Here is an 11,930-nt window from a genome sequence, read left to right as displayed (position 1 = left end):
ATTGTCCCATGTACAAATAAATTAGATTGTGAGCCCATTAGAGACAGAGAAGAATGTCCCCAAGAGCTAGTCTTGATAAGCGACAGTAACAATGGACTGGAAGGCCCAAGTTGGTTGCTTGTTAAGATCTTTTTCAAAAGGTCTTGGCATCAGTAGACTAGCAGAAGGGGAAAAGAAGTGGGTAGCTCAGGTAGGGATGGGGGAGGCCATTGCGAAACATGGCTTCCCACACAGCAAACTTAAATTTGGGCAGAGACAGGAGAAATGGGTTATGGGAGGGGGGGTATAAAGGTGTTGCCTCTGAGGCACAGGACCCTTTCCTGTTCCTTGGAGGTGGCTTTCTCCCTTCCCATCCTGGTAATTTGAGATTGGTGCAACCATGATGTAGGATAAGCTAGAGTAATATTTAACAAGTATAGAATTAAGGACTAGGGGGCAAGTGATGACGCTACTAAGTAGAAGAATGAGAAAATATTTCTTCACACAACTGTAATTTAAATTCTGGAATTGGTTGCTGAAGAATGTGATTAAATAAGTTAGCTTAGTGGGGTTTAAAAAATGTTTGGATAATTTCCTAAAAGAGAAATCCATAAGCTATTACACTTCTCCCTCCGAATCTGCGGATTTGGTTATTCGTGATTTTTTTTTTTTTTGCAAAAAAACTATTTTCATTTTTTGGCTATTTTTAAGTCATCCAAGCCTCCACGGAACCTTACCTGGTGGTCTAGCGGTGAAGCAGGGCAGGAGCAATCTTCCTATGACCCTTGCAGAGCCGTCATCAGAATGGCTGCCATGAGTTCCCGTTATAGTCTCGAAACTACAACAGGAACTCACGGCAGCCATTCTGATGACGGCTCTGCACGGTGGGCAGGAGCATAGGAAGATCGCTCCTGCTCCGCTTCACCGCTAGACCACCAGGTAAGGTTCTGGGGATGCAGGAAGGATGCGGGGGGTGGGTCAGAAGTTATTCGTGATTTTTCACACTTCGTGGTCTGGCTCTGCACCTAACCCCCACGAATACTGAGGGAGAAGTGTATTGAGATGGTATGTTGAACTCCATTGCTTATTCATAGGATAAGCAGCATAAAATCTGTTTTACTACTTGGGATCGAGCTAAGTATTTGGGACCTGGGTTGGCTATTGTTGGAAACAGGATACTGGGCTTGATGAACCTTCAGGTCTGGCCTAGTATGGCAATTCTTATGTTCTTATGTGTATGCTTTAAATATTTTATCAGCCCTTTACGTGAAAAAGGTTGGAGACCACTGTCCTAGTTACAAAGAACAAGATCTTCTTCTATCTTGGGTACTTGGGATCTTCAAAATTTGGTCCTGTGTTGTTTATGCTTATACCAAGTCTGACTGTAATAATATTCAAATGTCACAGAGTCCAACAGGAAAAAGGCCCACTAAGTGCAAGCAGGGAAAACAGTGGTACAAGACAACAAGCTTTCCACCAGAGTCAGTTGGATAAAAAATTAGAGATGTTTTATTTCAGTCCAGAAAAGCATACAGCTCTTACAGCTGTATACTTACACGCAGTCTTGCCTTTTCCCATTCACTCCTTTTCTTTGGGATTAATGCTTTTATCTTATTTATGGATTGATGTCATTAACAGTGATGTTAAGGTCACAGTGACCCCTGATGCAGGCGGCTTGACATGCTGAAATACAATGCTGTGTCAGGTCTTTTGTTGCTTTTCTGGACTGAAATAAAACATCTTTAATTTTTTATTCAACTGGCTCTGGTGGAAAGCGTCTTATCTTGCCCCACTGTTTTCCCTGCTTGCAATAATAGACATTACCACAGAGAACTTTACAATAACCTACCTACAACTCCTCCAAAGGACTTGCTATAATTGCATCTCTAAGGGATGTATTAAACCCCTCTCCCCCCCCCCCCCCATAACCAGAACATGTTTTAGCTGTGGAGTACTTCCTAAGCTAGGAAAATATAATTCTCAAAACTCGGTATTCTCTGCATCAACATCCAACCAGAATATTTTCAAGATGCCCCAATGTTGAGATTGTGCGTGCAGTTATACTCCCCCCATCCCCCAAGCAAAAGATTCTACCTCGATCTTTGTAGGGGCGGGGTTTATATAGTGTGATAGAACGCGTGGTCTTGTATAGTTAACTGACCTGACAGAAATTGTGACTAAGAAACCCTAATCCATAGGACGAAAGAATGTAATCAATACAAGAAGCCCAATGGTTAGTGGGTCTGAGAAGTCAGGGAATTTCACCAGAAAGAAGTTTGGGGCCGACCCAGCAGAAGTGGAACTAGTTTCACCCCGCTGCCAAACGAGTACAGGAGGAGCAGAGCAAACTACCCTACCCAGAAGGCTCGGTGCAAAGAGAAGGAAATGCGTCGGCAGAGCGCTTGGGCTATAAGAGCTGCGGCTCTGGCACAGAGATCGCAGGGGGCAGCCTGGACTCCGGGGCGCTGGGCCGCATGCCGACTCGGCCCGTCGCCGCCTTGCCCTGCAGCAGGCATGCGTGGAAGGGGCGGGCAGCGTGCCCGGCCATGAGATCCGGAGGGGAGCCGCCGGCAGGTCCCGGGGGCCGCGGCAGGCTTGGGCCAGATTGTTGGCCGCTGGCTGAGTCACAGAGGCGGCCACTGACGAGGCTGAGCCCGGCGACGACGGCGGCGGCCGCGGGCAGGCAGAAAGTCGCAGAGTAGCAGCGGGGCAGCAGCCGCCCTCCAAGACCGCAGGAGCCGAAGGAAGTGCACACGCAGTAGCTGCTGCTGCTTCCATTCAGGGACACTTTGGCACTTGACATCTCAGATTATTTATGGACAAAGTTTTAACAAATAGCGTGCTGCAAGGTGACTAGTGACTAGCAACCCCCCCACCCCCCCTTACCCCGCTTCTGCTTTCCGCTGCAAGGACAGGTGACTGGTCCAGGGCTCAAGGGCGGGATTCAGGAGCAGCATCTGCACTAGAGAGGGGGCGGGGAGGAGGGCTGGATGGGAGGGAAAGTTGTAGCCTTGCACTGTCTTAAAACCTCTAGCTCGTTCTTTCTCCCTATCTTTCCTTCCTCGAATCTCTCCTTCGCCAGCTTCGTCTTGCCTCTTAAAAGCACTCGGCCACTTTCAAGTAAATGATTTGTGTGTGTGTGTCTCTCTCTGCTTTTTTTTTTTGTTTTTTTGACAGTCTGTGTTACAGGAAGAGAACGGGGGCATCGAACAAGCACTGAGGAGCGTCTCAAAACAAAAAAGTAACAGGAAATCGGATAATCTGGTGATGAACTGAAAGGAAGGAAAACAACAAGGGTAAAAAAAAAAAAAAAAGCAAAGGAAAAGAACGAGCCACCAAGACTACTGAAGTTAAAGCACAGTTTTCTCGTCCCATGCGGCTACTATGTTAGCCACTTGGAAATGAGGGAGTTTTCTCTCCTCTAGGTGTAAGGCTTCCGATTGCCACCGCTAGAGAAGAAAGTTGGTTCTATTTTGGATCTGGAAGGACGCAGCTGGACACTTCAATGCATCGCCCTGCCCAAGACCCCTGGAGTCTGCTAGAGATAGCGCTCGTCATAAACACCATGGGCTGCATTCAGAGTCTCGGCTGCAAAGCCAAACTTTTCCGCGACAGCATCACTGTCATTGACGCCCGGGCCTCCATCGACTCCACTCCCACCAGCATCGATGAGTCCTCCAGCGTGGTGCTCAGGTACCGGACTCCCCACTTCCGAGCCTCGGCCCAGGTCCTGGTCCCGCCCATCCCCAAGAAGGAGACGTGGGTCGTGGGTTGGATCCAAGCCTGCAACCATATGGAGTTCTATAACCAATATGGAGATCAGGGGATGTGAGTATCTCGGCTTTTCTTGCCTTCCTCGTCTTATTTGAACCCAAATCTGAAGTATGATATTATTGTCATATCCGTTCTTATATGTTGTGTTAGAGTAAGTAGACTGAGGGGTGAGGAAGAGGGACAAAGGGTCAGTTGGTATTTTTTTTTGCTGTCATTTTAGGCACTAGGTTGTCCTTTAAATCTACCGTTGAACTTTGAATTTTTGTTGTCTGGCACTCGGCTGTATGTGAAGGAAATGCAGCCTGCCCATGGGAGGAAGTGACACTTGCTGTGCATGAACAGAGCTGGAGCCTCACAATACACTCGCCATTGCTCCACTTGGCAGTGATGAAGCCATCTAGTATACATACCCCTCACTACTGTCATTTTAGCTCCTTTCCATCATTGGTACGGGTTTCACCCAGTTAGACCAGTCTAAAGCCAGGAGCTCTAGGATCTGGACAGACCAGGAATGAAAGAAATCCGAGATGCATTCAGCTTGAGCTTGGACAAAATAGGCAGTCTCTGTCACAACTTGCCTCAAATTGTCCTGGATGGTTTTGTTTTAGTCAAGATATGAATAGTTAGATATATTTGAATTTATAGCTGAAAGATGCCTATATTCAATTTTCAAATATGTGGAATAGCATAGATCAGTAAATACAGCAAATCTGAATGAATATAATTGTCTCTGAATTTTAAAAAGTCCAAAGCAAATAATACAAGCTGGGCAAAAGGTGACTATGACCATCTGAGCAACTCTTGCTGCATTTCTTATTTGCTTGGATTCAGATTGAGGGAATGGGGAGGTCATTTCTCCCTTGGGCCAGTCAGAAACTAATGCCCCAATTATATGTAAATTTGATGCACACAGGATATCATGTCTGGAGTGCTGTCCCTGATTAGGATGCAAGGTTCTGTGCTAAGGACAGCATGTACTATGCTCATGTCAAAACAAAAAATTGTGATGCCAATATTTATGAACAGTAACTATTTTGGCTAGACATCTATGCAGAGCCCTCAACTTCTGTTCTCTCTCTCTCTTTTTTTTTTTTTTTTACTTCTTCCTTCTCTCCTTCATGTAATATTGTATTATCACTTCTCCCCATTTCCATAAGCTTTTTAGATTCTCTCCTCTTTTTTTTTTTTGTAATCTGTAAACCATTTAAACCAGTTAGATTCCTTGACAGGTGGTATATCAAAATGAACATGGATGCCATGAAAAAGCTGTGGGTACTTTTTACAGGGCTGGCTCAAGGGACTGTGGTGCCTACCCCGTGCAATCTGGTATGGCCCCCCTCTCATTCAAGTCTCCCTCTCCTGCTGGACCAAATGAGGCACTGGCTCAGGGTACTGATGATAAAAAGTGCCAAAATTTTGGGCAGGCATCTATCTATTCCTCTGTAAATCTGAAAGTAGACAGGATTGGGATTTTGGCACTCTTTATAACCAGTGCCTTGGGCCAGGGCCTCATCTGGGCCATAAGTAGAGCTGGCTCTGGTATTTTAATGCTCACAGCAAGAAGCAAAAAAACAAACAGACATAAATCCAGGATCTGCCCTCTGTCTTCCCCCATCCCATTTAGTAGCTCAGAGGTTACTATTGAAAACCCTAACCCTTCTTCACCTTCTCAAACCTAGCAGTCAGATTCCTGTATTGTGCTTGTCTCTCTCTATATTGGGCCAGAAGCTAATAGACTCATTTAGCATTGATTTGAATATGTTGTGTCCTGGTGTGTTAACACAAGGTTTTGCACAGGGCTGGCTTCTGCATGAAACCTTTTCCTGCATCATGGGCCCAGAAAATTATGCACAGACACAAGGCTTCCCTTTGCACTTTCTTTCTACATTGGGCCCTCAGGGAGTAGTGAAGAGTAACTTGATTCTAGTGGCAGCTGAAGCACTGTTGAGAGCAGGGACTAGGAAGAGAAGTGGTATGGCTGTGTTTGTTGGGGGAGGATGATCAGTCAAAAACTATAGAAAGCTATCTACTGAACAAGAGTTTCACTAAAAAATATAGAGAATTTAATCGCAGATAAATAGAGCTGGAAAGCGGAAAAAGAAATCCCCCCCCCCACCTGAATCTCACAAGCCAATGATGTGGCTGGGTGGAATCAGACTGTTTGCACTGTCTTCCAGTTCTTTCACTTCTAATGGACCACGCTTACTTTGCGATGTCCTGATGTATAGTCCACACTCTCAATTTACCACAGAGATGAAAGCATGGCTTATAGCTTATGTCAGCATATCTCCCACTGACTGACCCTTAGAATCTAATAAGAAAGATATACTTCTACTTTGAGACTGTTCTGGGTCACTTTAACCATGGGAGCTAGGTGTGATTGTCAAAGTGGTATTGCAATACACTTCTCCCTTCATATTTGAGGGGGTTAGGTGCAGAGCCGGCCGCAAATAATTTTTAGGGCCAGCTCTGACCCACCTCCGCCTCCCTCCTGCGTCCCCTGGTAGTCTAGTGGTGATGCGGGGCAGGAGTGATCTTCCTATGCTCCTGCCCCATGCAGAGCCATCAACTACAACGGGAACTCACGGCAGCCATTTTGATGATGGCTCTGCACGGGGCAGGAGCATAGGAAGATCACTCTTGCCCCACATCACCGCTAGACCACCAGGTAAGGTTCGGTCAGCCTGCAAAAAGTAGTAGAAAAAAATTGCAAATAACTGAATTGGCGAGTAGTGATACCGCGAATCCGGAAGGAGAGCTGTAAAGATTATTGTGATGTGTAGACCAATGTTCCCTCTAAGCCAGGAAAGCAGATGTATAAGTTATGTGTTCTGAGCAGCAGTTGGTTGGCATGTGGTGGTGTAAAGACAAGCAAAGTTTTGAAAATCATGCCCAATTAAGTAAAAAAAATTGAGAAGTTAAATTATTTCTATTGAATTGGAAAGAAAATACAAAGTACAAAGCAATATAAGTATCTTGCTATTTCTCTGTCTTCTTCCCCCTCCTTGGGGGTTTGGGTTAGTTGGGATGAGTGGGTGGGTTTTGGTTTTCATTGTTATGACAAAATCTTTGAGCATATAGATCTCAACCGTTTGCGTTTGTATGTTCATTTGTTTGTCATTGGTCTGATGCTGTAAGACTTCTTGATGGTTTGAATTTTGCTCAATAAAAATGATTTAAACATAAAATATATGTATACTCATATACATATTAAAACATTTATTAAAAAGTATCAATTAGGAATCAATTAGGTGTACAAAAGTTTTACCCCTCACCCATTCTGATTTCCCCTATTTTTGCAATGTCACACTGCACAACCATAAAATTTACCTAGCAATATTTTTAATAGGTTGCCAAAGGGCCACCAAGCTTCAGCTCCATTAGCCTTTAGTTTGCTGATTATCAAACATGGTTAGAGCAGCCAGCTGAGAACTAGGGAACATAAGAACAGCCTTACTCGGTCAGCCTAATGGTCCATCAAGCTCAGTAGCCACAGTGGCCAATCCAGGTCACTAGTACCTGACCAAACCCCAAGGAGTAACAATATTCCATGATACCGATCCAGGGCAAGCAGTGGCTTCCCCCATGTCTTTCTCAATGTCAGGGCTCAAATCCCACTGATCCTGCTTGAGATCTTAGACAAGTCACTTAATACTCCATTGCCTCATATACAAAACTTAAAAATTATAAGCCCTCCAGGGACATTAAAAAAACACCCTGTACTTGAATGTAACTTACCTTGAGCCATTACTGAGAAAGATATGATCTAATCCAGTGATTCCCAACCCTGTCCTGGAGGAACACCAGGCCAATCGGGTTTTCAGGCTAGCCCTAATGAATATGCATGAGAGAGATTTGCATATGATGGAAGTGATAGGCATGCAAATTTGCTTCATGCATATTCATTAGGGCTAGCCTGAAAACCCAATTGGCCTGGTGTTCCTCCAGGACAAGGTTGGGAACCACTGATCTAATCCATATCCAAAATCCAATACCAGGAATAATGTGAACTTAAGTAATACAAAACACTACAAATGTCACTCAGGACCTACAGAGCAATTCTGACATGCCATAATAGCAGTAACTTCCACAGGTCACAGAAGCACCTACCTAGGAAAAGGCTACCAAAAACACTGCAGTGACCACTAGAAAAACCTACTGGAAAAACTAAACAAACCAGATTAAAGCAGATCAATCATAACAATTGGTGCTAAAAGAAAACCATGGGCTCCTTTTATGAAGGTGCACTACGGGTTTTATCACACGCACCGGATTAGCGCGTGCTATAGTGCACGCTAGCCAAAAATCTACTGCTTGCTCAAAAGGAGGGGATAGCGGCTAGTGCACGCGGCATTTTAGCGTGCGCTATTCCGGGCATTAAGGCCCTAGCGCGCCTTTGTAAAAGGACCCCATGTCTCTTTTCAAACATGCAGAACGTAGATCTTCACCCAGTTTGGAATAAGTAACCACAATATAAAAATAGAAATAAAAATTAAACTGAACCCCCCAAGAAGATAGACCACACCAGGAAAAGACTGACATATTCCAACCACTACATTACAAATTAACAAATGCAAATAAAACAAAAAATGGAAAATGATACCATTTTATTGAACTAAATGTATTTTTCAATTAGCTTCCGAGGCCAAAATCTCCTTCCTCACGTCAGGACAGTATACTGCTATTTATGGTATCCTGTCCTGACCTGAGGACTGAGGAAGGAGGCTTTGATCTCTAAAGTTAGTCAAAAAGGTATCAAGATTAATTCAATAAAAAGATAACACTTTGGGCTCTTTTAATAAGCCGCATGCTAGACCTTAACGCCAGCATTGAGCTGGCGTTAGTTTTTCCACATAGCGTGCGGTGTAGCACGTGGTAATTTCCTGCATGCTCTAAAAACGCTAGTAAAAGGGCTCCTTAGTAAAAGGAGCCCTTTATTTCCATTTTCTACATATTCTACCACACTACTTTATCTTAAACTAAAAATAAAATTATCTTTTTTTCTATCTTTGGCTATTTACTTTTTCAATTGTATTGGTACCAGTCTCTGGTTTCCAGCATCTCCCCTTTCACTTCCTCCCTTCCATCTCTCTCCCCCCTCTTCTACTGATCACGCCACTCTCTATACAGCCTAGCATCCTTCTGGCAACAGCCACTGTCTTGTCACACTGTTTCTTTGCCTTTAGATCTTCAGACACTATCATCCCAAGGTCCCTCTCCCCATCCGTGCATATCAGCCTCTCACCTCCCAGCACATACGGCTCCTTCCGATTTCTAATCTTCTAACCTCCCTGGTGCAGCTCTGCTACAGATTGGTCTTTTCTCAGGGGCCTATGTAATAAACCATGCACTAGAGCTGTAAACTGACGTTTAGTGCAGTTTCCTATGCAAACACAATAAAAAATATCTATTTAAAATTATTTATATCCCACACATCCCAGAATCTATGCGAGTTATATAAAAACATTCACAATTTATAAACAAACACAATGGTAAGAAAAGATTGCAAAATATTTTGCAAAAAGATTGTACTGGGACTTGACAGAATGTTGCATGCACATACATTATGCACATTAAACACATGAATGCCAAATGCAGATTTTACAGTTATTGGTATGACATCATATCCATTTCTTAAACAATATTCAAGAGAAAAGTCTATCATTTTAATGCTGTAGTACTTTGCTCATATCACCAAATTTGGCGAGTCCATCATCTCAGCTATTTATTTTTAAAATCTAATTTTATTCACTAGAATCACCCATCCCCTTCAGTAAAACGAGAAAAAAAGTTGTGGCTAGTTCTTCCTGGCACCAAATGCTCATGAACGCTAGCGATAGACAAATGAGCTAACATTTGACTCCTCCACAAACCATTTCATAAAATCCCAATGCTAGAAAACTATGCACTCCAGCTTGTAGGTCTTCTGCACATTTCTTTGCAAGAACCATGTACTACAGAATATACAATTCTCTGTGCAAAGCTGCTATGTATAGGGTGGTAATAAGAGTTCAGAGAGCTGTACACTAAATACCCTTTTTATTAAAGTGCAGTAAAGTTTTACTTAGCACAATTAAGCAGCAAATACAAGTGCAAAGACTGTGTGGAGATGCACCCACAAAATTCTTTGGTGCTACAAGAAAAGTTCTTTACCTTGCAATTAGCACAGACGCACTTCCTCTGGAGGATGTGCATAACATTGTACTTCTGTACTGCATAACCATAAGTTCAATGCAGTTTACAAAAATTACATAATCTACAAAAAAGGTCCATAGGTAACTACTCAGACAAATACTTAAGGAAAAGATAAGACTTCAGTTGTTTCCTAAGAGTGAGAAGAAAGTAATAGTGAGCAAAAGTCTTTGTCATGAAAAGCTGCTTGAAATGAAAGCAGATGATCATGGTATTTCTTGCCTTTGCAGCCTTTAACAGAGGGAAATACAAACAGAGCGTGTGATTTTCTAAGATTCTTATGGGATGCAAATGAAAGTCTGTCGGCTAAATAAAGTGGGGCTTGGCCATAGATGACTTTGTAGCATATGCAACCCAGTTTAAAGATAATGCGTGCCTCCATGGGGAGCCAGTGCAACTCACGGTAGAAGGTTACATGATCATATCTCTTTAGACCATAAATCAATCTTACTGCAGTATTCTGGATCAATTCTAATCTGGTAATATTTTGCTTAGTCGTAGTTAAATAAGCAATATTGCAATAGTCCAGAAGACTCGGTACTAATGATTGAACCATAAGTCTAAATGCAGAAGTTTTAAAGTACAATTTAATAGTACGGAGCTTCCATAATGTGTAGTACCCCTTTTGGACTACGGTGTCAATCTGATTTTTCATAGTTAGATTTTTTTTTTTTTTTTTTAATCAAATTTACATGTCAAATATCCACTTGTATAGAAAGTTGAAGGTGAGCAAACAAAACAAACTTATTCAAATACATTATACTCAAGAAAAATAAGATATAGCTTAACTTCAACTCAAGTCCTCAAATTAGATCCAAGATTTTAGGAATAGCGAGCAATATTAGTAAAAACCTAAATCAATATAAAGAAGAAATAAGATCCAGTTAACTGAGAGAGGATATCAATTTATAAATCAAAACTGCACTCATGTTTTCCCTTCATCCAGGCGTGCTCCTGAAAGGAAGGCTGTCAATTGGGAAGGATCAAAGAAAACGATATTGTATCACACATTGACATGGATGATGAAGAAAAAAGGTCGCCCCAAGAGAGATAACCCCTAGCTTTAACATCAAAAATTCACGCCTTCTTTTTTGTGTGTCCCGTGCCAGGTCTGGAAACATGAATATTTTGTAGCCAAGAAATTCTTTCTGTTTATTTTTAAAGAAGAGCCTAAGCAACCAGTTTTTATCTGGTGCGAGGGCTACAGTAAGAAGTATTATCCCAGGACAAGCAGGCAGCATATTCTTTACGCATGGGTGACGTCACCGACGGAGCCCTCGGTACGGACCTTTTTACTAGAAAGTTCTAGTTGGCCGCACCGCGCGTGCGCGAGTGCCTTCCCGCCCGACGGAGGAGTGCGTGGTCCCCAGTTTCTTCGTTTCCGCGGAGCGAAGAAGACGTGTGTTTTTTCAACAGAGTTGAAATCCTCCTTTTGCCTTCCCGCTCGCGTTATTTTTTTCGGTTTTTCACCTTCGGGTACTTTTTTCTTCCCAATTCAAAAAAAAAAAAAAAATCTTTCTTTGTTTTATTTTTTCGTTCCTACCCCGGCGGGGCCTATTGCCACGATCCAGGCCTCGGGGTTTGATTTTGCGGAGGCCGTGTTTCCATTCATGCCCCCGCAGCCAGGTTTTAAGAAGTGCCAGCGGTGTGCACGCCCGATCTCCCTCACTGACCCACACAATTGGTGCTTGCAGTGTCTGGGACCAGAGCATCGGGCGGACTCCTGCACCCGCTGTGCCACTCTTAAAAAGCGCACGTTGAAGAATCGTCAAATCCAACAAAATTTACTTTTCGGCACCGGCCCGTCTATGGATTCGACATCTTCATCTGCGGCACCGTCGAAATCGACACCGACCACTTCGACGCCGCCTGAGACGACGTCGGCGCCTCCGGCGCCAGGTAAGCCGGCTAAGAAGCCTTCCACCCTTGAGCGCCCTCCCACCTCGGGGACGGCACCAGTCCTCTCGGCTCCACGCCGGGCCAAG

General features: G+C 43.5%; 1 protein-coding gene across 1 annotated transcript in view; it reads left to right on the top strand.

Moving 5' to 3' along the window:
• Positions 1-2,388: 2,388 nt before the first annotated feature.
• FAM78A (family with sequence similarity 78 member A) overlaps positions 2,389-11,930 on the top strand; it is a 32,246-nt gene continuing 22,704 nt past the window's right edge. Inside the window, exons 1-2 of the mRNA XM_033960789.1 lie at positions 2,389-2,828; positions 3,157-3,807. Coding sequence (XP_033816680.1) covers positions 3,485-3,807 — 323 coding nt within the window. The 5' untranslated portion in view covers positions 2,389-2,828; positions 3,157-3,484. The remainder of the gene's footprint in view (positions 2,829-3,156; positions 3,808-11,930) is intronic.

Source organism: Geotrypetes seraphini, chromosome 10 (genome assembly GCF_902459505.1).
Source record: "Geotrypetes seraphini chromosome 10, aGeoSer1.1, whole genome shotgun sequence".
NCBI lineage: Eukaryota > Metazoa > Chordata > Amphibia > Gymnophiona > Dermophiidae > Geotrypetes > Geotrypetes seraphini.
The sequence above is the reverse complement of the archived record's forward strand: the minus strand, read 5'-3'. Positions and strand labels throughout refer to the sequence as shown.